The sequence below is a fragment of the Silurus aristotelis genome (genome assembly GCF_946808225.1).
Source record: "Silurus aristotelis genome assembly, chromosome: 7".
NCBI classification, from domain to species: domain Eukaryota; kingdom Metazoa; phylum Chordata; class Actinopteri; order Siluriformes; family Siluridae; genus Silurus; species Silurus aristotelis.
This window is the reverse complement of record NC_139580.1, coordinates 12,262,036-12,287,754: the sequence shown is the minus strand read 5'-3', so window position 1 is coordinate 12,287,754 and position 25,719 is coordinate 12,262,036. Positions and strand designations below refer to the sequence as shown.

The window sequence follows — 25,719 nt, the reverse complement described above, 5'->3', positions numbered from 1 at the left end:
ATAACTTGCAGATTACAGTCTTCTTTGTTCCATTGAATATAAAATGCTTCCATGACTTGGGACACACACTTTTTCCTGCTGCTGTTTGACCCTGCGGTGTTGTTATCTTGGCCTCACTCTAACCTGTAACTTAAGCAGTCCGACTAATCGAGAAAGGCATTCGTTAACAATGAATTTTATTACCAATTTTATCGCTTGGTTGTTGCAACCCTACTTCGCAGAGAACTCCTGTATAACGGTTTCTTCTTGTTTCATTATTCCTGTTAGTACTTTGGTTAGTTTTCCATTAACTACAACTTAAACTAAATGTCTGATTTTCATAAGCTGGCTCTAGCCAGATAAAATAAAAAATGAATACTGAAAAATCGTAACACAAATCACACACACATTTTTGTTTGTACAGTGGCTGATTACAATTTACATTTTACCACAAACATGAATCAATGCACTTTTGAGTTTTATGACAGTTGCTCAGTATATAAACGGCGTTATTGGATACTATGACAAGTCACGTCAGTTAAACTGTTTCCCCAGAGTAGGAAGCAGACAATTGTGTAGGATGTCTTTGTAGTCATGGCATTGCAGTTTCCTTTCCTTGGAACTAAGAAGCATTTAAAAACCCCTGTTCCAGCATGACATCGTTGCTTGCTGGAGGTTGGTTTAGAAGATCTGGAGTAGCCTGTACAGAGTCCCAACCTCAAGAATTTCCAGAAAAGTGGAGTTTATTAAGAGGAAAGGGGGATTTAATTTATAATGGAATGTTGAACAAGGAAATAAGGGTGTGATTGTCAGGGGTTGACAAACCTTGGCCATTAACTGTACTTTTTATATAGTTAGATACAGTTAATTTATATTACAATTTAATTGAGTGTAATTTGTCCAGCACTTGGTAACCTCAGTATGGTTGAATTTGATTAGTAATCTGTTTTCTAGCATTTACAAAGACCTATATTGATGTATAGAAAGGACAGAATGGAGTTAAGATCAGAAAGAGTTTTATTGCCAAGTATGTTTGCACTTACAAGGAATTTGTTTTGGTGACAGAAACTTCCAGTTGCACATGGAAATTCTTCTTCTTCTTCTTTCGGCTGCTCTTATTAGGGGTCGCCACAGCGGATCATCCGTCTCCATACCACCCTGTCCTCTATATCTGCCTCTTTTACACCAACTACCTGCATGTCTTCCCTCACCACATCCATGAACCTCCTCCTTGGCCTTCCTCTTTTCCTCCTACCTGGTGGCTCCATCTTCAGCATTTTTCTACCAATATAATTCATGTCCCTTCTCTGCACATGTCCAAACCATCTCAATCTCGCCTCCCTCACCTTGTCACCAAAACATCCTACATGTGCTGTCCCTCTAATAAACTCATTTCTAATCTTGTCCATCCTCGTCACTCCCAACGAAAACCTCAACATCTTCAGCTCTGCTACCTCCAGCTCCAACTCCTGTCTTTTACCAGTTGCACATGGAAATAAAAAAGAAAATAAGTAAAAAATTTAAAAAAGGGTAAACATTATTGCACATTTTTATAAAGAAAATAGAGTATTATTGCAGAAAGAAGTACAGATTTAGATTAATAAAAGTGGTATTGCACGTATGTTTTATTTTATTGAGCAATGGGGAGAGCGTTTAAGTGTCCATGAAGTAGCTTGCCTGGGGAAAGAGATATTTCCCGTGCTTGGCTGTCTTGAGATAGACAAGAGAGTAGTTATTTATCAGTGTCACCCCTGTCACTTCTCAAGTGTCATAATTAAGTGAAGTTGTGTGGATGAAATTCAGCACCCCAAGGTGAAGGCCATGGTTCAGTCTCAGAGAACAGTGAAATGGTCTCAAGTATGTGGAGAGATGCTGCCACTGCAGAAGTTTATTTTATTCATGAATGATGAAAAAAAGAGTGTGTGATTAACAGACAGATAAGGTCAGAAATGTTGGAGACAGACATACAGTAGCTTTGTTTGCATGTAAATCTATTTTCTCCTCACCCATCGTCACAGGCTGTGACTGAAAAATGAAGTGGACATAAGCTTCTTCTACAAAGTTGTGAAGACTGGCAATCTGAGTGAACTTCAGACTAAAGGCACTGCTCATTTAAAGTGAAAGGGGTTGAGGATGCTTCTGGTGTATCAACCCTGTCCACTCTGTGGCTCTAAATAGAGTCTTGGCTGTAATTTTTTTACATACTTCCACCATAATCCCTATTGGGAAAAATGAAAGGACGTTGTTGATGATGAAAAGTTTAAATCACAAAAACAAACAGTCATGAACGTAGTCAGCAACCAAATTTAAATAAATAGTATTTAATCATTATGCCTAGTTATAAATTTAAAATGTATTTCTCCATGAGACAGCAATGTAATTGTAATGTATGAGGTATTTCAAATGGCTGTTGCTTAATAAACTAAAGTTGTGTAATTTATAATCTGTGATGAAATCTCTGATGAAATCCGACTTGCTGTTTGCATTGTGCAACTCTTTTAATCAAAATAAAAAGATGAAGTGAGTCTAAAACAGTGCTTTAGTATTTCCTTACTTTACTATATTGAGATATTAAAAAGCATAGCCTTTTATGAGTTACGCGTGTATTATGTCTTTGTGTTTCCATTCGAAATAAAGAGCGAGTTTTAGCAGTGTTTGTAGGAGTAGAGTGTTTTATCATTAACCACCACTGAGAGGCGCAGTTTCTCATCCTGCACGAAGCCCAGGTCACAATCAGTAATACTGTGTACGAGGGGCTATGAATCAGTCTCAAATACACATTTAATTTCAATCCTAATTTAATCCTTTCAACTTGCTGTTAAAAAAATCAATTTATTTCCCTATTTCACTGATTAGGATTATTTACAATAATAAGTATCTCATCAGTGTGCAAACGTGTTCAAGAAAATGGAATGTCAACAGTCACGTTGCTGCTTAAACAGCAAATTCTGTATCAAAGTTTACATGTAACAGCGTTACAACTTCAGTTAGTGTCAATATTTTCTCACCGTATTCCTTACAAGAATCTGTAAGCACATTTCTTTTTCCTTTTCTTCGTGTGTGGGATTGCACACACACATACACACACATACACACACACACTATCTATCTACAGGTGCATCTCAATAAATTAGAATATGATTAAAAAGTTTATTTATTTGGGTAATTTGTTAAATGTGAGCCAAAATTAAAAGAAATAAACACTTGAAATATAACAGTCTGTGTGTGATGAATCTATAATATAATAGTTTCACTTCTTGTATTGAGTTACTAAAATAAATCAACTTTTTGATGACAATCTAATTTATTGAGATGCACATCTATCTATCTATCTATCTATCTATCTATCTATCTATCTATCTATCTATCTATCTATCTATCTATCTATCTATCTATCTATCTATCCATCCATCCATCCATCCATCCATCCATCCATCCATCCATCCATCCATCCATCCATCGTTATTAGAACAACTACTGGGATGCTGAAGAAGCACACATACGAATCTTATAGTCTGGTGTGTTTGTGTATTTATTTTAATATTTAAAAATGCATATGCTTGTTAGTTTGCATACTTAAATCGTAATTGTTTGTGGGGTTGAGGTGCCACATCTAAATTTCAGCGGGCAGCCAAAAGAAAATATATTTTATAAAAAAAAAAAAGAAAACAAAACAAACACGGCACAGCGTGTAATAGTGCCTGTAATGCTGCTTTTCATAATAAAAGCATTTAATATAACAATCTGTCCAAAACACACTTGTAGATTAGCAAACATGTCCTCTGCAAACATTAGCAAACATGATGTCCTCTGAAACGCAACAGCAGCAAGGATTAAAATGTAATTTTTCAAAATAACATATTACAAAGTTACAATTTATTTACAAGGTTGTGAGAATCATTACCATTTCCGTTGTGAAAGTTTATTATTAAAAAAAGAATCTGATGAACTGTGATAGATCAGATGTGCTGTCCTTGCAGAATCATATTTCAAATGAGAAATATAGTAGGCTGCCACAAATTTAATTAATTGTTATTTACTTAGCTAGGTTAGGTTAATAATGTTGATAATTAGGGTGATGATAAGGTTAGTTGGAAGCTCAAGTTGATTAGTTAACATTAGTGTAAAAACACTTTTTGTTAAATATTTCCTGTGATTGGTAAGTGGCTCTAGTTAATAAATGACTAAACATTACATTGGATGAATGAATGAATTAAATCATCAGTTCATTATAATAAAAACAGATCAAGGGGTGAGTTTAAACGTATTTTTGTTCTACTAGATAATCAAGTCAATGAAGTAGGCTTTTATTGTCATTCCAACCATATACAGCACAAAACGAAACAACATTTCCCCAGGACCAAGGAGCTACATGGAAATTTATTTACAATAAATAACACAAAAAACTGAAGTACAGAAAACCATCAAGGAAAGTAAGTGTGTTACCACACGCCCCCTTTAAACTCACTGTTCTCTCTCCTGTCATCTGGAAACAGGTACCAAACCACTCAGGCTCTCACCTGCAGTCTGTATAACAATTTCCTTCGACACCAATTAATGAGCTAGATTGAGAAACACACATACACATAAATGAACAAACTAATTGACTGCACAAAATTGCGGTTTTGCACAAATTTATGCTTAAACTTTCAATGTTTACATGTAGAGTATTTATTATTATATGGACAAATAATTTGCAATATCCTAAATCTGCAGTACTGGATGGTGTTGAAGTGTCACTGTGTTTACCATCTCGCTGTCACAGAAAATATGTGATTCTTAAGTCTTGCGTTCTCTGTGTATACTTAGAACCATCTGCGGTATGATTCCACTCTTCATCCCATTTTTCTTCTTGTTATTGCATGGCTTTTGCACTGAGCTCTCTACTTCATGGATTGGCTTTGCTAAACTGTTCCTAGGTGTGTACATGTACGGTGCCTTGTAATGGACTGGCAACCCATTCAAGGCTTTTGTGTTCCCTGTTACAGTTCCCAAGATGTCTAATTCAAATCAATTCAATTTTATTTTATTTGCTTTTATCAATGGGCACTGTCTTAAAGCATTTTAACAGCAGTACATCAATTACAAATACAACCTTTACATTAAAAAACCAGGCTAAAGTTTATCCCTTATAAGTTTATCTCTAATCAGCAAGCCAGTGGTAAAACCTTGAGAGGAACCAGACTCAAAAGGGAACTTGTCCTCATCTGGGTGGCAATGAATGTCCATTCACTAAAGTCCAATCATTGTTGAACTTATTAAATGTTCAGTGATGGATACTTAAATGCAATGAAAATGTATGTCTATGGCAACTGCAGCCCTGAGACATTATAGAAGACTGTTTATATTCATTATAATTATAATCCAGAGGATGCTTTAATCCTCTCACGGGTGCTCTTGCTTTATGATAAATGACATAAAAATGTATATATCATTATCCAGATCTGGATTCTTCATAGACCTTTTTAATGCATTACTATTAATAATCAGACAAACAGATCTATAAACACACACAGGTGTATGAATGTATGTTTAGTGAATTGAGATCCAAATTCAACTTTGCCATTGTCCACTGGACATTTACAAAGACAATCACATATCGTTGACCAGAAATTAAAATAGAAGAAAATATAAAATCAAAGTATTTAGAGTTGAGTAGGTGAACACAGTAAGTGTTATGCAAGTAGAAATGCAGGCATTTTGAAATCTATTGCAGTAGGCTGCCATTTTGGCGCATGACGTCAATATCCAGCGCCCGCCCTCTCCTGCCTCTCGCCGTGTAGACACAAACAGGAGAGAGGGAGCGAGAGAGAGGTGTGTGCAATTGTTTGTTATGATAATCGCCGCTGATTTACAGCATAACTGATGTAAAAGGGACTCCGAGGACTAAAGGAGGAAATTTATCCGCCATTAGAATGTGGATCAGTCCCGAGGAGGTGCTGCTCGCTAACGCGCTGTGGGTGAGTGAGAGGGCCAATCCCTTCTTCATCCTGCAGCGGAGAAAGGGACACGGCAAAGGAGGAGGCATCACCGGTAAACACTCGGCCTCTTCACCACTCTCTCTCTCTCTCACACACACACACACACACACACACACACACAGTTTACATTTCATATCCCTCCTACCTTGCGTTCGTGTTCCATGCTCTCTTTGCTGCGTTTCCCCACCGTCCTGATCCAGCTGTTTCACACAGCTCCAGCTGTGTAAATAGCCAGCAGGCATAAAAGTCCACTTACAGTAATTTCACCTTGCACCACGTGACCTGGTACTGCCACACCGCTGTCTGACTTCAGCCTGGACTGAGCTAGCTGACTTTGTTTTGGTTTGTTTGATGCTGACGTGGTGAACTTTCAAAGCAAGGCGTCTCAAAACGAGTATTTAGTAAAGTTGGCAAATATTTATGACGGGCTGCACATATGATACGCTGTTGTGTTTGTTTAAATGTGTTTGTTTCCTTGTATTTTTCTTGCGATGTTTGGGAGAAACCCTGCTGGATTTTCACCATAGACAACAAAATAAAGACATTATTTTCCTATTTAGACATTTAATATATTAATATATTAATATATATATATATATATATATATATATATATATATATATATATATATATATATATATATATAATAGTTATATCTATAAAGGGTGTGTGTGTGTGTGTGTGTTAGTGGTGTGAAAAAGTGTTTGCCTGATTTCTTATTTTTTTGCATGTTTGTCACACTTTAATGTTTCAGATCATCAAACTAATTTAAATATTAGTAAAAGATAACACAAGCAAACACAACATGCAGTTTTTAAATGAAGGTTTTTATTTTTGAGGGAAAACAAAATCCAAAACTACATGTCCCTGTGTGAAAAAGTATTTGCCCCTAAACTGGTAATAACTGGTTGGGCCACCCAACAATTGCAATCAAGCGTTTGTGATAACATGCAATGAGTCTATGCAGAATTGTTGTAATTCAGCCACATTGGAGGGTTTTCGAGGTCTTTTTAAGGTCATGATTCAGCATCTCAATAGGATTCAGGTCAGCACTTTGACTCGGCCACTCCAAAGTCATTTTGTTTTTCTTCTGCCATTCAGAGGTGGACCTGCTGGTGTGTTTTGGATCATTGTCCTGCTGCAGAACAATGCAAGTTTGCTTCAGCTTGATGTCACGAACAGATGGCCGGATATTCTCCTTCAGGATTTTTGATCCTGAACAGCCGAATTAATGGTTTAATTTACCACAACAAAGACCTATCAAGGTTCCTCTGGTTCCTCTCAAGGTTTCTTCCTCATAACATCTAAGGGAGTTCTTCCTTGCCACAGTCGCCATGGCTGCTCATCAGGGATAAATGCACACCATTCACCTTAACTGATGATTTCTGTAAAGCTGCTTTGAGACAATGTCTGTTGTAAAAAGCACTATAGAAATAAACTTGACTTGAAATTAACAAGTCTTCCATGTCCTAAAGCAGCAAAACAGCCCCAGACCATCACACTACCACCACTATATTTTACTGTTGGTATGATGTTATTTTCTGAAATGCGGTGTCATTTTTACACCAGACGTAATGAAGGACACACACCTTCCAAAAAGTTCAACTTTTGTCTCGTCAGTCCACAATATATTTTCCCCAAAAGTCTTGGGGATCATCAAGATGTTTTCTGGCAAAACTCAGACGAGCCTTTATGTTCTTTTTGCTCAGCAGTGGTTTTCATCTTGGAACTCTGTCATGCAGACCATTTTTGCCCAGTCTCTTTCTTATGGTGGAGTCATGAACAGTGACCTTAATTAAGGCAAGTGAGGCCTGCAGGTATTTGGATGTTGTTGTGGGGTCTTTTGTGACCTCTTGGATGAGTCATCACTGTGCTCTTGGGGTAATTTTGGTCGGCCGGCTACTCCTGGGAAGGTTCTCCACTGTTCCATGTTTTTGACATTTGTGAATAATGGCTCTCACTGTGGTTCACTGGAGTCCCAAAGCATTAGAAATGGCTTTATAAGCTTTTCCAGACTGATAGATCTCAATTACTTTCTTTGGATCTCGGCATGCTGTCTAGCTTTTGAGGATTGTTTGGTTTACTTCACTTTGTCAGGCAGGTCCTATTTAAGAGATTTCTTGATTGCTAACAGGTGTGGCAGTAATCAGGCCTGGGTGTGGCAGTTAACAAGGGGGCAAACACTTTTTCACACAGGGCCATGTAGTTTTGAAATTTTGTTTTCCTTTAATAATAAAAAGCTTCATTTAAAAACTATGTTGTGTTTACTTGTGTTATCTTTTACTAGTATTTAAATGATGATGATCTGAAACATTAATTAATGTGTAACAAATATGCACAAAAATAAGAAATCAGCAAGGGGGCAAACACTTTTTTAACACCACTATATATATGTGTGTGTGTGTGTGTGTGTGTGTATGTGTATGTGTGTATATATATATATATATATATATATATATATATATATATATATATATATATATATATATATATATGCGCAGTACAAATTTATCAGTGTGTATGTAAGTGAGAGGATACACACTATTGAGCATTTTGCATATGTTGTTTCCTCGGTCTTCTTTCGTGAATATGTACATTTTACATTAATATATTACCCTCCATTAAAAAAAAAAAAAAAACATTCACCAAAAAAAAAAAACCCACATTTAACAAATTAGTCCCCTCAGTCAGTGTTATTTGCGAAATTATGGAATGTTCCTGTTTGAGAGGCTGACAAACAAGCCTGTGACTTTTTTCTAGTGAGAAGACGAGAAGGATGACCTCAGGAACCAACAAATTTGTCATGAGTCATTACATTTTCTAAAGAAATGCCTATGCATGAAGCACACACAGTGTGTTGGTCATGTAATGCTTAAATTTTATTTAACACTATATAGTACAGGAACATTTTTGTCCAGGTTTACTGGTGAATAAACAGCTAACATGGCTGACGGGTGACGAAAGTAACAGTCGTGGCTTTAAAGAAGTATTGAAACTGAATTGAGTTATTTCACACTGGATTTAAAAAGAAAAAATCCCCAATCTAAGTTGATCGATGAAAGCTCTTCTGCTACTCTGTGTTCTGCTTTTGGGTAAATAATTTACGTAAAATGCATGTGACAAGATACAACAAATGATCTATTCCAGAATATCTGGATTTGTGTTTAACAAAGTCAACTGGACACAGTTTTTTGCCAGATTTAGCTCACAAGCTGTCATGTAATATTATTGTTGGAACTAACCAAGGTCACTGGGCAAACATGGAAAAAGTGCATGATTTAGGCATTTATATTTGTACAGAGCTTTGACCGAAGGTGGTCTGCTAAAATGGGGTTTGCCTTTTTGAATTTGAATTTAATTTGAAAATTAGAGGACTGACGAGGACCCACAGACGGTAGAATGATGAAGGGAGATTCCTCTCGTACTGTGTAAGATTCCTGTGACTTACACATAAGTAGCCCATTCATTCAGTCATCTGAGTCAGTAGAACAGAATAAGTAAGAAAATGCCTGAGTATGGACAAGCGAAGGAGAAGAAACAGGGTTTGAAGATAGCACAGGGTTATTGACCCAGGCACTAAACATTCCACACTGCATAACACTTTCTGCCTTCTTTATATAGCTCCTTAATCTGCAGTAGGAGATAACAGCATGGTGTAACCTTAAAGAAGTCTTTCTATCGCTTTTTTTTTTTCTTTTTTACTCTCAGGTCTTCTGGTTGGGACTCTGGACGTTGTGTTAGATTCCAGTGCTCGTGTGGCTCCGTATCGAATCCTTCATCAATCAGGAGACTCGCAGGTCTTTTGGAGCATTGCCTGTGGTCAGTAAACACTCTGTGTGTCCGAAACGCTCAGTCACATTTGCAGCTTGAACAGCTTGATAGGATGCTGATTGTCTTAAGTCAAAGCAAATTTTGTATTATCCATTTTTCCGTAACATGACATGATAATAGTAAAGTAGGAGGGGGTTTAAATGTTGCATGTTGACCTTAAGGTTTTTTTTTTGTTTGTTTTTTCCTTTATGTGTGTTCAAAATGATTTCGCCAATCGCCAGAAGATTAAAAAACTTACACTAAACCTGGTTTCTAATTTTCACTTGAAATCATTTCAACTAAATATACTATGCGTTCATAACATGTGGCACTTTCACACTGCAGAGATGTATTATTCTGTATTAATGAAGCTCTATCAATTTTGATGAAATGAAGACCACTGCAATAGCTTTATTCAACCTCCAAACCAAAAGTCTATATTTCTTAATGTTCATTTAGCTGGACTGTGCTACATTTACACTGTAACGTCAAGTCTTTATTAACTACTGTTAAAACCTGTAGTACTGTTTCAGCTCTTGCAAGATCTGTTGTTGCTGCATTTTTCACCCAGTATTGCTTTCATTTCCTTGCCATTTGTAGGCTTAAGAGAACGATGATAAACTCGGTGCAATTACTGCTGCTTATTCACTTGTTTTTATTACTTCTGGTCTTTTCTAACTGTTTAATTACAAGCAGAAGCCATTACATTTTTATAGAAGGTGGTGGCAGAAACAAGCATAGTGTTCTAAGTGATTTTTACTGATTGATCCTGCACAGCAAACCCAGTTTTTCGAACTAACAGGGTCAAAAAGATAAGTTGCAGCCGTCATATGGCCAAATAGACTGATTTCTGTTATCGGTTTGCAATGCTGAGGATTATTGTATGTCTGCATGTCACTAGGTTCATCTCGCAAGGAGATTACAGAACATTGGGAATGGCTGGAGGCTAATTTATTGCAGACTCTCTCCATTTTTGACAACGATGAAGACATTACTACTTTTGTCAAGGGCAAGATACAGGTAAGATTTCTGTAAATTGTTCTCATTCTTGCACAAGTGCAGCCACAGGCCTATATACCTGGGGAGACTTGAGCAAGCAATCCTCATACTGTCTGTGTGCAGGGAATCATTGCTGAGGAAAATAAGAGCCGTCAGGCACAAGAAGATGAGGATTGTGGGAAGTTTCGGGAGGCGGCACTGAAGATGCGAAAGTTGTTTGGGATGCCGGAGGAGGAAAAACTGGTGAACTATTACTCATGCAGCTACTGGAAGGGTAGAGTGCCACGTCAGGGCTGGCTCTACCTATCTGTCAATCACCTGTGCTTCTACTCCTTTCTGCTTGGAAAAGAGGGTAAGAAAGAGGAAAGGAATTACACAAGAAGGGAAAGCATTTAATGTAATATAAATGCAGTTGTGTGTGACCATTTTCCTAATCTTAATGCCTTTTATTTTATAGATATGCATTTCTTTCGACTATGAGAAAAAGTGTAAGACTGTAAAAGTGCAATATTTCTTCTGCTGCTTTAGTGACATTAATAGTGCAGTGGACAGACGTGACTCAGTTGGATAAGAATGCCACTCTATTATTCCCTGAGAGCGTGCGTGTAAGCACTCGGGACACGGAGCACTTCTTCTCCATGTTTCTCAACATCAATGACACATTCAAACTGATGGAGCAGCTCGCTAACATCGCCATGAGGCAACTGCTGGACAATGAGGGCTTCGCTGCAGACCACTCGCTCCCCAGACCTGGCAAAACCCTCAAAAATGTTTCTGCACTCAAAAGGTGAGTTTTCTAAAAAATGACCAAAGGGATTTTTGTCGGTGTTTAGCGTTCATGTTAATCTCACCTCCCTAAGAAAAAATTTCACTAAATGGTGTACTGTATACAATACGAGTGATTATTATTTCCCAGGAAGGAAATTGTGAATGGAGTAAACAATTGTTGTCGTTTTGTTTTCAGGGATCTGGACGCACGGGCGAAAAATGAGAGATACCGAGCTCTGTTCCGCCTGACGAAGGATGAACGGCTGGACGGTCACACAGACTGCACTCTGTGGACACCCTTTGCTAAGATGCATGTGGTCGGCCAGATGTTTGTCTCCAACAACTATATCTGTTTCGCCAGCAGAGAGGAAGACCTGTGTCAACTTATCATACCACTTAGAGAAGTAGGTGCATTTACAATCATTAGAAGATTAATTTATACAATCAGTTTTATTGAATACGACACAGAATAATGGTTACAATATGGTACAGTATGCACTACATGTTAGAACCATTAATAGCTAAATAGTAAAATGTAGTATAAGTACAAAGCAATGATATTTGAGAGGCGTCTGTTTTTAAGTCAAAGCCAATATTCAGACAATTAAATCGGAATATTTTAATACATAGAAATAAGAAACTAATGGACAGTTATGTTTGAAAATTAATTTCATATTTTGTGTAGAATATTCATAATAGTTTGATGATATTAAAATACTAAATATATTAAATACAATATTTTATAGCTGAACATGCATTGTTAGTTTACTAGATTGTGAAGAATTTATTCACTCACACTTTATCAGGATCTGTGAATTACTATGAATACAGCGTTGAATAAGTACAAAGCACCAATACAATATATTATAGCATACTTGTATGTTTTCTCCGTCTCTCTAGGTCTCTATAGTAGAGAAAGCTGACAGCAGCAGTGTTTTGCCCAGTCCTCTCTCCATTAGCACTAAAAACAAGATGACCTTCCTGTTTGCCAACCTCAAAGATCGCGACTTCCTTGTTCAGCGCATCTCCGACTTCCTGCAGCGAACGCCTGACAGGCTTGGCCAATCTGTGAGTCGGTCAAGTAAAAAGTTGTTAGTTTGAGCGCCTCTTAGACACTGTCACAAAATTAAATCTGTACTTTAAAGGGTTGAGGTGGATTTTGGTTAAAGTGTAATCTTTGTTCTATACATCTTTTAATTTAAACTGTATAACACATTTTACTTTTTTACTGAAAGGAGAGTCCAAGTCCCAGCACCTCTCCTTCCCTCCCTGCAATGCTGCCTTTGCTGGGGTCGAGCGAGGTCACTCAGGATCGGCACTACAGCTCCAGCCTTCCCACAGCCAAGCAGGGTCTTCTCAACATCTACCAGAAAGGCCGTCCTGAAGACCTGGGACCCAAAGCGGTTAGCTCTCATTAGTTTATTTGCTAACAAATGCTGTGATTGTTAATTAGGTAAACAACCTTAGGGCTACAAAACACTTGTGTTATAAATAGATTTATCATTAAAACTGCATGCAGCCTTGTAACCTGAGTGACTTCATACATACACTACTACAGTGCTTTCAGAATATTGTATAACTCACACATTTTGAGTAACATTTGCTGACTTTTTTTTTTTCTTCTTTTCAATAATCCAAACGAGTGTGTAAACATAAAAGAAAATCCTGATACTTTTTGTTATTTAGACAAAGGAAAAAATGAAGCAGGAATCCTGGAATATCCATTTCTTTGAGTTTGGACGAGGTGTGTGCATGTACCGCACGTCTAAGACCCGAGACCTTGTCCTGAAAGGGATTCCTGAGAGTCTGAGAGGAGAGCTGTGGCTACTCTTTTCAGGTAACTACTTCTGTGTAGGTACCAGCAGGGGGCACCTTCTTCCCCTTATATTTTGAAAAGAATGAAAACATTTTTGTTTTGACAGCAGACACAAGCATAGGACTTGTATAATAACACTATTCGGCCTGCATCGAACGATTACCGTATTTTTTGGACTATAAGCCGCTACTTTTTTTCCCACGTTTTGAACCCCGCGGCTTAAACAACGAAGCGGATAATTTATGAATGTTTCCTGGGTTTTTCCCAGTTTCACAAACTTCAAGCCAAAAAACTGAACCCCATAATATTAGACCAATGAAACGAAAAAAAAAAACGCACCTCACCTGTGTTCTGAGCTGCACAACATCGGGAGAAAAAAAATCCACTTTTTTTGGTAATTGATTAATCAGACGATTACTTTACGATTAATTGGCTAAAAAATTTTTTTTTATGTTTTGCTTATAACTATATAAAACCCTAATTCAGGGTATTTATGTATAAAGTGTACTTAAAAAAAAAATGCTAAATCCACAGGTGAAGTTTAACTATTTTTAATTTTGGCATTTTTAAGGTTTATATTGGCTGCTTGTTGAGAAGTGCATGTAGCATTTCTCCTTTGAACAAATTCACTCATGCTGGGTTGTTTTATTTTTTGTTAAAAAAGCCCCAAAATAAAATTGCATTTGCGTATGAAAGGTAAAGCAATTTGTGTAACTTAACATTTGTATTGTATTTTTACTGATGACAACCAGGCTTTAAAAAAATCAATATGAAATATAACGTTATTTTGAAAATTGTTGTTTAAAAAAATACACAGACATTTAGCTCAGTTGTGAAGATATAAGCATCTAGAATATATAATGAATTACATTTTTTATAATATTAGAATGATACATGCATGAATTAAATATACAAACATTGAAAACAAGCATTTGAACGTATAGCAAAGCCGCAGTACATCACGTTTGAAAACATGTTACTGTTGTAGTAGACAAATGCAGTAAAAAGAGAATAGAACGGAGAAACACAGCAGACTAACTTGCTTGATTAAAAAAAGAGGGAAATGATTCATAAATGCAAGCTCTGTTTTGAAGCCCAAATGAACATGGCCTCTCTGAACTTGTGCTATTTATTCATGCCACTAACTGGGTGATTAACAGGGTGTCATGGTAACTACCACATGCAATTATACCCTGATTCTGTGACTCAGTCTGATCACATGACCTGCTGTCATGACATCTGAAATGCACCCATTGCACTTTATATGCAACATTCATGTTTTGGACGCTTGCTTGCATAATCACTTCAGCCTTATGACTTTTGAGTGACTGTAGGATTAGATGGAAAAGCTGGTTTGCTGTAACACTGCTCAGCCATCTGTCAACCAGTTTGCAGCTGTTGTGTGATCATGGCTGTCATGTTCTTGAAATATTCTTAGCGTGATTCCAAATTTAATTGTGATTAGAAATAATAAGTTATTTTTGAATACTGTTACAGTACATGTTTAACAAGAGCTCATTTAAAATTCTTACAACACCCAAATGTGTTCATTAAATTAGAATAGGTCCAGGCCATGATGCTGTTTCCATGTAGTGAATTAAAAACAATCTAGGTCCTCTATCAGAAAGGTTGTCCTGCAGTTGAACCTATTCCTTTTTGTGGATAAACCTTTTTCCCCCTTGCTGTGAAGTTGCTGTGATGTAACTCATCCATCTCATAGCATCCATCTAATCAGTCCATGTGAGTCCATATGTGGCACTATAATTACTTTCTCCACTAGACAAAATCAACATAAAATTAAACAATAAAAAGAGAATCAAAAAATTATTTTTATTCTTTTAAATTGGTTCCATGTTATAGTCTTAGTTTTTAATGTAAGTTTTAGTACTTTTAAATCGTTTTAGTTTGTTTTGGTTGTTTAAGTTTTTTTGCTAATAATTTATCGTCCACCAAGGCAGCATTAGATTCTATAGTGCTGGTAGTTCATTTCCTCTGGATGCTTGTGTTTAGAATCGGTGTGTGACTTATTCAACAAGCCTGATTAAACATTGAGACATTGTGATTGTCCCTTAAAGGGGGATAAACAGACTATCAATCTAATGGAAAGTGTGTGGATCATAAACATGATAAATTACACAAGGTCAGAGGAAGAAGTTTGCTAAATTTAAAAGGAATTCTTGCTTTAGGTCACCAAGTAGTCACCACTATTTTTTTTTGCAATGATAGATTGGAAAATATGACTATTTTCAGACTGATTCTCACTCCATAGTCCAGGTTTGTTAATTTTCCAAATAACACTGAACACATTTACTGACTCATCAGCATGTTCAGCAAGGTAATTATAATTAGTATAGTTCATACAGCTTCTTCCTGTCTCCCTGCAGGTGCTCAGAATGAGATGGTGACTCACCCAGCTTACTATGCAGAGCTGGTGGAGCAGGCCATGGGCAAGTGTACTTTGGCTACAGAGGAGATCGAGAGAGACTTGCATCGATCAATGCCTGAGCATCATGCTTTCCAGAATGAGATGGGCATTGCTGCACTTCGACGGGTACTCACTGCATACGCATATCGCAACCCGGGCATCGGCTACTGCCAGGTACACACACACACACACACACACACACACACACACACACACACACACACACACACACACACACACACACAAAACTGAGCATAAAAGGGTTCTTTGTGCCCATTAAACCAATGTTTGCACATAGTGCTTTAATATATGACTTTGAATTGAGCTATCCGAAATCATTGATTTTATATTTGAAGGCAGCTTTGGTAGTATCATTTGGCCCAGAAACATGCACAAAAATATGACAACAAAATTGAAAAGGTACCATGAAAAACTAAGAAGGACAAATGCAAGAACCAAAAATACAGTAATCTCCCATCTATCGCCGTGGTAACGTTCCAAAAACGCTCGCGAAAAAAGCGAAGAACCGCGATAAACAGACGCCACCCTAAAAATTTGTCACCTTTTTTTTGTTGTTGTTTAAGCCATAAATCATCCTCCCACACACTTTAACCACACACAGAAAACATTTACTGTACAAGAATACAGTAATTTTTATTTTTATTAATGCATCTCATTTATGTGGCAAATGCAATTCTGCAATTAACCGGAGGCTCGAACCGCAGTAAAGCGGGGGATTACTGTATATACACACAGCATGATTAACTAAAACCAAGACACGGGTCATATAGATGATCTATGAACACCCATGATCTAATTAAGCAAAGAAGCAAAGAAAAAAGAAAATATTATTATATGACATCATGTGAAGGAATTTCATGAAATTTTCATGATAGTTATTTTATATTCATAACTATCAGATTGTTGTGTGTGTGGGCTTGTCTGTTTTTCTTAGGCCATGAATATAGTAACATCAGTGTTGCTACTGTACTGTACTGAAGAGGAGGCATTCTGGTTGCTGGTGGCTTTGTGTGAACGGATGCTACCTGATTATTACAACACCAGGGTTGTAGGTTAGTAACAGACTCACACCCACAAAAGGTTAAATTTGTTGTACTGTTTGGGAGAATAATACCAGAGAGCTGCAACACTATTGTTAAATTGAGCAACACGCCTTCACACAGAAGACTCTTCTGGGGTCAGCGAGGGGAAAATATATACTACTACCTGCTTTAGTGTCCTGCTGGTAACTGGACCTCACGTCATATTAAAATTAGGGCTGTCAATCAATTAAAATATTTCATCGCAATTAATCACATGATTTTTATTAGTTAACTCGTGATCAATCGCAACTTGGTTTGTTTAGATTTTGAGCTTTTTATTTATATATTTATTATGTCTGTGAGGTAAATATTCACTGAGATTCAGGTTGTTTTATTTGTGTGTCTGTGAAGGGAGATGACAGAGATAGCAGAGACCGCCCCCTGTCTGTTTTCTTTATTTTACAAAAGCTGTATATCTGTACGACAGAGAAATTTAGGTTCTTTTCGGCGTTATGAGACAAAAATGCACAAAACACGCCGATGAGTTTGTCGACCCCAGAGGGTTAATTGTGTGAGGGTTAATTGTGCGCATCATGACCGATTTTGGTGCTGATTTGAAACTTGGCGCATCAGTAAAACATGTTTAGTGATTGAAAACAATTTTTTTATATATATTTGAGTAAAGAAAGGATGTCGTGTGTAAATGTGTGTTGCGTTGGAGGTTTTAATTTCGCCTTTTTTATATATCTATTTGTTTTTTAAATAAAAACTGTCAAACGTAAATGCGGCCTGCGTTAATCGCGTGTTAATAAAATTTGTGCCGTTAAAATTATTTTAATTGATTAATGTTAATAAAAATGTTGTTACCTAGTAAATGTATCTAAGCTGAACATCCACCATATAGAACATAAACAGAGAAAAGATGATGATGATCAGGTCTTCTGTTTACATACAGTCATGTTTACATCGCTGGCTCCCTCAGTCTCATCCACGTTAGCTCCAGACTCTTTGTTGCCTTCTGTCTTGTTCATTGTTGTCTTCATAAACTAGCCTACGTCTGTGGTGTGTGAGAGCCAGTAAATGATACACCAGTGGTAGATTGAAAAGGGTGTGATGGTCAGGTATCAAATACTTTTGTCATATATAGTATTTGTGAATGTGTCTTGTCAGGAGCATTGGTGGACCAGGGTGTGTTTGAGGAGCTGACACGGGAGTGTTTGCCGCTGCTCTATGAGCACATGCAGGACCTGGGCGTGATCTCCACCATCTCTCTGTCCTGGTTCCTCACCCTCTTCTTATCCGTCATGCCGTTCGATAGTGCTGTGTTACTGGTCGATTGTTTCTTCTATGAGGGAATCAAAGTCATATTTCAGGTGAGAGCCTACTGATCAGACCACAATATGCTAAAAATCTAAACAAAGCGGCAGACCTCCTATCGCATATATGTGGATTTATTAAATAATATCTGCAATAAAAGACTGATGTCTGCATAGCTGTTTTTAAACTAGTGTTAAAGAGCTCATTTTAGTGTGCTTAAATTTCTTTCATGCTTTTAAAACGTTTTTTATCCAGCATACTCTTGTGATTCATGTAGAAAAATAGATATTAATAAATACAAGTACTAAATTAAAACAGTTTTATTCTGTCCCTGAACACATGTTCTACCATGCCAATTTCTCATATCCTGGGTAGTAAGTGTATATATAGTGAATGGATAGTATTTTTGTGTTATGCGTTACTGTATTATAGGAGACACAAAAAATCCCCAGAATGACTTATTACATTTACATTTATGCCATTTGGAAGACACCCATATCCAGAGCAACTTACATTGATCTCATTTATACAATAAGCCTTCGACTGCTCTAGTGATACACGGATTTATACTCGCAATCTTTTTGATCCAAAGTCTAGTGTCTTATTCACTGAGCATCCACTTCTTTGTAAATGGTAGAGGAGTGTTTTTTTTATGTCAAATAGGAAAACATCAGCAAGAAAAAAGAATGTCAGGGAGATAAAGGAAACCGAATCCGGTAACTTTTATCGATTGTCAAATCAAAAGCAGTTTCAGTAGGTTTTGTGTTTCATGGTTTATATGAAACAAGTCCATCCTGTAGCTCTGTATGTGTGCATTTATATTATTTACTTCAAAATACCCCTCATGTAAACAAGCTTTCAAATACAAACTGTGAAGCAGTTTAACAGCCAGAGACTGATGTCTTGAGTTTATTTGCACTTAGGTATCCTTGGCTGTGCTACATGCTAACATGGAGAAGTTGTTAAACTGCACTGATGAGGGAGAGGCCATGACCATACTCGGAAGGTATGTTTTGGCTCACTTGTAACCACTGTAGGAATGTATGCCTCAACTTGAAGATGCTGAATGCAAGTAAAGCTTTAGAACTGTTGAATCATTAGTCTGTATAACTAATTCAAGGCCAGAAAATACAAATCCCCTTTCCCCTTAGGTATCTGGATAATGTTGTGAACAAGCAAACGGTGTCTCCACCCATCCCCCATCTGCATGCACTATTAACCAGCGGAGATGCACCTCCCCCAGAGATTGACATATTTGATCTCATTAAGATGTCCTACGAGGTGAGAAAATTTAAACTCGTCCACAGAAAGTCAGTTATGCATGTTTATCTCTTTCTGCAAATGTCTTGAGGAATAATATTAAATTTTTGTAGAAGTTTGGCAGTCTGCGTGCTGATGTCATTGAGCAGATGAGGTTTAAACAGAGGTTAAAGGTTATTCAGTCTTTAGAGGATACGGCTAAGAGGAGTGTGGTAAGTGGGTTTATTTTTATTTTTTTATTTTATTTTTTAGGGATTCAAGCTCAGTTCATGTTTGTGTTGTATTACTACTCTTGTTTGTGCATGCAGGTGAGAGCCATTATGACAGACTCAGCCTTCAGCATTGAAGAGCTAGAGGAGTTGTATGTTCTGTTCAAGGTAAGCACACGCTGTCTGTTCAGATCACTGTATCCCTCTATTATTAGTTGGGAAGAATGGCATGTATTGTATGCTCTGTCCAAAGTTATTCTAATGCTCAATACATTCTAAAATGACTATGTTAAATCTTAGACAATGTTGCTATCTATTTGGTGTCCTGTAGCTTCTGGTTGTTTAGGTTTGGTGCAAAAAGAGGCAGGTATACCTCAGTTTTAAAAAGTGCATTGTAGCCTATATTACTTGAGGAGCTGTATGTAATCTCTTTTTGCCGTAGTACTTGCGTGATATGGTTGTAAATGTTTGGGACAGCCAGAAGGTAAACAGATCAGCCATAGCAATGTTTACATTGCTGTTACAGTATGTAGGCACAAGGGGGCACTGTAGAGGGCTACTCTGGCAATACTGTATCTGATGTCACCATTTCCCTGTCAATTTTAAACATGTTTCTTTGTCTAATTTCTTTTTAATTAAATTCATTTTTATACGTATAGCGCTTTTAACAATGAACTCAAAGCAGCTTTACACAGATAATGTGGTGATTAAAAATTAACAAGATGTTCTTATAAGTGTAAGTTTGTCCCTGATGAACAAGCCAGCGACTGTGGCAAAAAAAAAACTCCTCGAGATGGCATAAGGAAGAAACCTTGAGAGGAACCAGAATCAAGAGGGAACCCATCCTCATATAGGTGGCACCAGATGTCCATTTATTACAGATAAACGATGTTGAAGTGTGCAGTGATGGTGATCAGATGCAAACTGTAGTCCTGAGTCATTGTAGTAGACTGTTGACATAAACTACAGTCTAAAATCCAAATCCACAAAATTCCTGGAAGGTAATTTCCTGGATCCCCGGAGAGTTGATAGAAACCATCCCCTGCTTCACAGAGTGGCCTCCAAACGAAAAGAGAACACCATCCAGAGGCAGGCCAGGACAAAGCGGGCAGATCCATGCAGAGGAGAGGGGCAGGAACAGTGGTCACTGAAAACTCAGGAGCATGATTAACTCGACAGAGAGAGAGGAGGGGTGACAGCAAGAGAAGGATATGGATTATTAAGAATCTTTATTGTTGTTTAAAAGTTAAGGACACTGTCCATTTGGGGACTCTGGCAAGACTCGCTATGGCAGCATAACTAAAAGGGAGAGCCAGAAGGTAACACAGGCATGAGGGGTCTCTGGGATAAGAGACGACCAACCACACCACCATCAACAAACCTGAGTGAACGTGTGAGAGTGAGGGGATGACAGCATACAAATATCCCAGTTCACTGAACACTTTGTACCCATGATGCCTCCAGTTCTGCTCCTTTACCCAAGAAATATCTACTGATAAAAAGCTTGACTAAATAAATATATTTTTAGTCTCGACTTGAACACTGAAACTGTGTCTGAGCTCCGAACACAGATTGAAAGGCTATTCCATAACTGTGGGGCTTTATAAGAGAAAGATCTGCCCCCTGCTGTAGTCTTCATTATTTGAGGCACCAACAAATAGCCTGCACCTTTTGATCTTAATGGTCGTGGGGGATTATATTGGTACAGTAGTTCACTCAGATACTGCGGCGCGAGACTGTTAAGTGCTTTATACGTGACTAGTAGTATTTTAGATTCTATGATGTGATGTGGTCATATTTTCTAGACCTAGTAAGGACTCTTGCTGCTGCATTCTAAACTAGCTGAAGCTCATTTATGCACTTACTTGAACACCCAGACAGTCTAATCTAGATGTAACAGAAACCTGAACTAGTTTTTCTGCATCCTGTAACGACATCATATTTCTAATTTGAGCAATATTTTTAAGGTGAAAGAAGGCGATCCTGGTAATATTATTCACATGAGCTTCAAAAGACAGACTAGGGTCAATATTCACACCAAGGTCTTTGACTGATGTACACATTGAGACAGAAACATCAAACGGAGATGATACGTAATCGGAAAGTTTACTTTTAGCTGCATGTGGTCTTAGTAAAGGTACTCTCGTCTTATCCGAGTTGAGTAGAAGAAAGTTATTAAGCATCCACTGTCTAATGTGGATCTATGATGATTGCAAATGTTGAGTTGCTTAGTAGCTCCTAGTTTTATAACCACAAATGACTGTAAAAGACTGTAGAAAGGACATTACTTACAATCTTACATTCCAGTGCTCATGTTAGTTCTCACGCTCCAGTGTTCTGTATTGTTTAAAGATTTCTAATCACACTCTTGATGTCACCCAAATAAAGATGGGTTCCCCTTTTGAGTCGGTTCCTCTCAAGGTTTCTTCCTCGTTAAACATCTAAGGGAGTTTTTCCTTGCCACAGTTGCCATGCCTGCTCACATTTCACCTTAACTCTTAAAGCTGCTTTGAGACAATGTCTGTTGTAAAAAGCGCTATAATAATAAACTTGACTTGACTTGACTTAATGTCCTCAACATTCTTAAGCTGATCTCTCTCATCTGGTTTTGCCTGTTCCCCCTTATCTCAACATTCTCTAGTCTAGCAAGGAAAATAGTACGATCAATGGTGTCAAAAGCTGCACTAAGGTCGAGCAAGACAAGTAAAGAGAGAAAACCCACCTAAACTAGTGCTGTCTCTGTGCTATGCTGAGGCCTAAATCCTGACTGATACATTTCAAACATGTTATTACTAAGTAGATTTAAGCAGAACTGCTGTGCTACAACCTTTTCTAAAATCTTGGAGATAAATGGGAGGAATGATTTTGCCCTATAGTTGGACAGCTGACAAGGGTCAAGGTCGAGTTTCTTAATTAGGGACTGATAACTGCCAGTTAGAAGGATTTAGGTACTTAACCAGTGCTGATATAGGAGTTTATTATTGTTAGAACAGGTTTGATCACTTCTGGAATTATGTGTTTGAAGAAACATGTTGATGATTTTGACGAGGAAATAAATGAAATTAAGTCATTCTCTTAAATAGTAGTAAAACTTTGTATTTAAATGTAAGTAAATTACACTGCTATCTACAGGGTTATTTATAAAATAGTTTGTATTTATATTAGTCGTCTGGATTTTTTGCCTGATGTTTTCAACTTTATTATTAAAAAGGTTCATGAAATCATAATTTCTTCTTGTTTCTTTTCCAGGCTAAACACATCATGAGCTGCTATTGGGGTGCCAGTAGCACTGCTGCAGAGCGTCATGACCCTAGTTTGCCCTATTTGGAGCAGTATCGGATTGACTGTGGCCAGTTAATTCAGCTCTTCTCAGCCTTGGCACCTTGGAGCTGTGGCATGCACACTGCCACACTTGCTGCCCGCTTATTTCGCCTGCTTGACAACAACAAAGACTCCCTTATCAACTTTAAAGAGTTCGTCACAGGCCTGAGTGAGTGCAAGACCCATTGTAATATTTAAGGATTTTTACATTATCATTAGACTGTGTGAATTTTTCGTTGTTTTATGTTAGAACAAGTGGTGTGCAGGATATGCTATTACATGAAGTAACATCAGCATTCAATACTCATTATAATTCTAGGGCAAACAGATTATCATGTCAGAAATGATTTAATTGTAGCCAGTTGAACCCTATCCATATTTTCTGAATCATCTACCTTTTTTGCCATCCAGCAGGTGCTATTGTATATTATTATATATGATATTAGCACCTGCATTATTATATTCCAGTAAAACTGGAAAATACAGTATGTACATAATCTTTGTACAGTTGTACATTGATATGGGTTGAATTGAACTACAAAATCAAAACCCAACAAAAACCTGATAAATAAATGATTAACATCTGGTGGCCTGATATAGTCTTAATCCAACAGGAAGACTCAGTTTGACCATATGAACAATCAACATTTACTGCTGCCTCTGAAAAAAACCCTGTGTATTTTTTCAGGTGGGATGTATCATGGCGACATGACTGAGAAATTGAAGCTGCTGTACAAGTTACACCTGCCTCCAGGTATTGACGCACACGCTACAAATATTAAGACTCACTAGCTAACATCTGGAGTATCATTATTAAAGCTGTTTATTTATGCACACGCTTAAATGCTGTGAGATCACACAGAAACACTGAGATGATTTCTAGGGGCTGCTGAAGCCGGAAAGTGTGTGTGTGTGTGTGTGTTCGTGTGTGTGTGTGTGTGTGTTCGTGTGTGTGTGTGTGTGTGTGTTCGTGTGTGTGTGTGTGTGTGTGTTCGTGTGTGTGTGTGTGTGTGTTCGTGTGTGTGTGTGTGTGTGTTCGTGTGTGTGTGTGTGTGTTCGTGTGTGTGTGTGTGTGTTCGTGTGTGTGTGTGTGTGTTCGTGTGTGTGTGTGTGTGTTCGTGTGTGTGTGTTCGTGCGTGTGTGTGTGTTCGTGCGTGTGTGTGTGTTCGTGCGTGTGTGTGTGTTCGTGCGTGTGTGTGTGTTCGTGCGTGTGTGTGTGTTCGTGCGTGTGTGTGTGTTCGTGCGTGTGTGTGTGTGTTCGTGCGTGTGTGTGTGTGTTCGTGCGTGTGTGTGTGTTCGTGCGTGTGTGTGTGTTCGTGCGTGTGTGTGTGTTCGTGTGTGTTCGTGTGTGTTCGTGTGTGTGTGTTCGTGTGTGTGTTCGTGTGTGTGTTCGTGTGTGTGTTCGTGTGTGTGTTCGTGTGTGTGTTCGTGTGTGTGTTCGTGTGTGTGTTCGTGTGTGTGTTCGTGTGTGTGTGTGTGTGTGTTCGTGTGTGTGTGTTCGTGTGTGTGTGTGTGTGTTCGTGTGTGTTCGTGTTCGTGTGTGTTCGTGTGTGTTCGTGTGTGTGTTCACACATTTTCAGCCTTCTGTAGCTATACAGGAAACGGTAGTGCATGGTGAGAGTGCGTTTACTCACAATCTTCTGTTTTTAGCACACGTGTGTGAGTGATGTCTGGTTGTTGGTTTTTTTTTTTTTTTTTTTTAATGGTACAACCATCTGCTTTCCTGAGAGCAGGGTTCCTACTCAAACATTCTTTAACCCAGAATCATATGAAGTTTACATTTATGTCATTTGGCAGGTGCCCTTAGCTAGATCAACCTACAATTATCTCGTGTATATATACAACTGAGCTTTTAAAGGTTAAGGGCATTTCGCAAAGACCCCAGCAGTAGCAGTTGATGATGAGATATACTGTATCTTTATTCGTCCCAGAGTGGCAGGGATTTAAACTCACAACCTTCTGATCAAAAGTCCAACATCTTTACCACTGAGTTCTGAAACTAAACAAGAAGAAGAACAAAAGTCACAAGCATTATTAATTTTCTGTGCATACAAATGTGACGGGTTAAAATGACTAATGAGTGTTACTATTCCTGCAGCTTTGTGCCCAGAAGAGGCAGAGTCTGCACTTGAGGCTACTCATTTCTTTACTAATGATGACACACCACAAGGTAAATACTTGTGAAAACATGTAAATGATACAACCTGCATACACATACTATACATATTACTTGCATGAACTATGGCTAGCTTTGTGATATACACATTAATTTTAAGCACCTGAAAAAAATTTTTCTCGAAGAAAATCACTTCTATCTGTAGTTTCTTTAGTGAACCTTCCTACTCACATGGCCTTTTCATGTCTTACACATTTGAAGCATCCACTTGCATTGTGGCTATATTATAATCATAGTCTAGATGTAAATTAAATATGCAGCAGTGTGGTAGCAGGCAGTTAAATGTGAGAATGTTCAGGGTACTGTTTATTTTGAGGTCGCAATGTTGCACTGCTGTTTAAAGCTTTAGCTGTTATTTAAAAACATTGTTTCTTGAAGGTAGACGTATAAATACTAAAGTGATCATTACTTACCATCAATCAAATGACCATGCTGGCTTCTTAATCTTTATACGCATTAAATATACTGTTTAGATTTGTATGCATGTGTCTTGGTATGAAACTGTCCAATCCTACTAATCAGTACTGTGATGAGTGCTAATCTCTGGACTTCCCCTTTTTTTTTTCTTTTTTTTTTTTTAAATGCTTTGTCTGCTCCTTCTTTTTTGTTTGCTTG

The 25,719-nt window shown here is 37.7% G+C and overlaps 1 protein-coding gene across 2 annotated transcripts in view; it reads left to right on the top strand.

Annotated features, from left to right (window-relative positions):
* Window positions 1-5,719: 5,719 nt before the first annotated feature.
* tbc1d9b (TBC1 domain family member 9b) overlaps window positions 5,720-25,719 on the top strand; it is a 24,572-nt gene continuing 4,572 nt past the window's right edge. The window contains exons 1-19 of one of the 2 annotated variants that reach the window (XM_083546950.1): window positions 5,720-6,012; window positions 9,669-9,779; window positions 10,672-10,790; window positions 10,893-11,121; window positions 11,298-11,556; window positions 11,734-11,941; window positions 12,438-12,605; window positions 12,773-12,940; window positions 13,224-13,374; window positions 15,738-15,952; window positions 16,734-16,851; window positions 17,992-18,194; window positions 19,062-19,144; window positions 19,290-19,419; window positions 19,512-19,610; window positions 19,707-19,775; window positions 22,857-23,097; window positions 23,617-23,682; window positions 25,027-25,098. In XM_083546950.1, the coding sequence (XP_083403076.1) occupies window positions 5,895-6,012; window positions 9,669-9,779; window positions 10,672-10,790; window positions 10,893-11,121; window positions 11,298-11,556; window positions 11,734-11,941; window positions 12,438-12,605; window positions 12,773-12,940; window positions 13,224-13,374; window positions 15,738-15,952; window positions 16,734-16,851; window positions 17,992-18,194; window positions 19,062-19,144; window positions 19,290-19,419; window positions 19,512-19,610; window positions 19,707-19,775; window positions 22,857-23,097; window positions 23,617-23,682; window positions 25,027-25,098 (2,827 nt within the window). In that variant the 5' untranslated portion in view covers window positions 5,720-5,894. The remainder of the gene's footprint in view (window positions 6,013-9,668; window positions 9,780-10,671; window positions 10,791-10,892; window positions 11,122-11,297; window positions 11,557-11,733; window positions 11,942-12,437; window positions 12,606-12,772; window positions 12,941-13,223; window positions 13,375-15,737; window positions 15,953-16,733; window positions 16,852-17,991; window positions 18,195-19,061; window positions 19,145-19,289; window positions 19,420-19,511; window positions 19,611-19,706; window positions 19,776-22,856; window positions 23,098-23,616; window positions 23,683-25,026; window positions 25,099-25,719) is intronic. The other variant, XM_083546951.1, reaches the window with a different exon arrangement.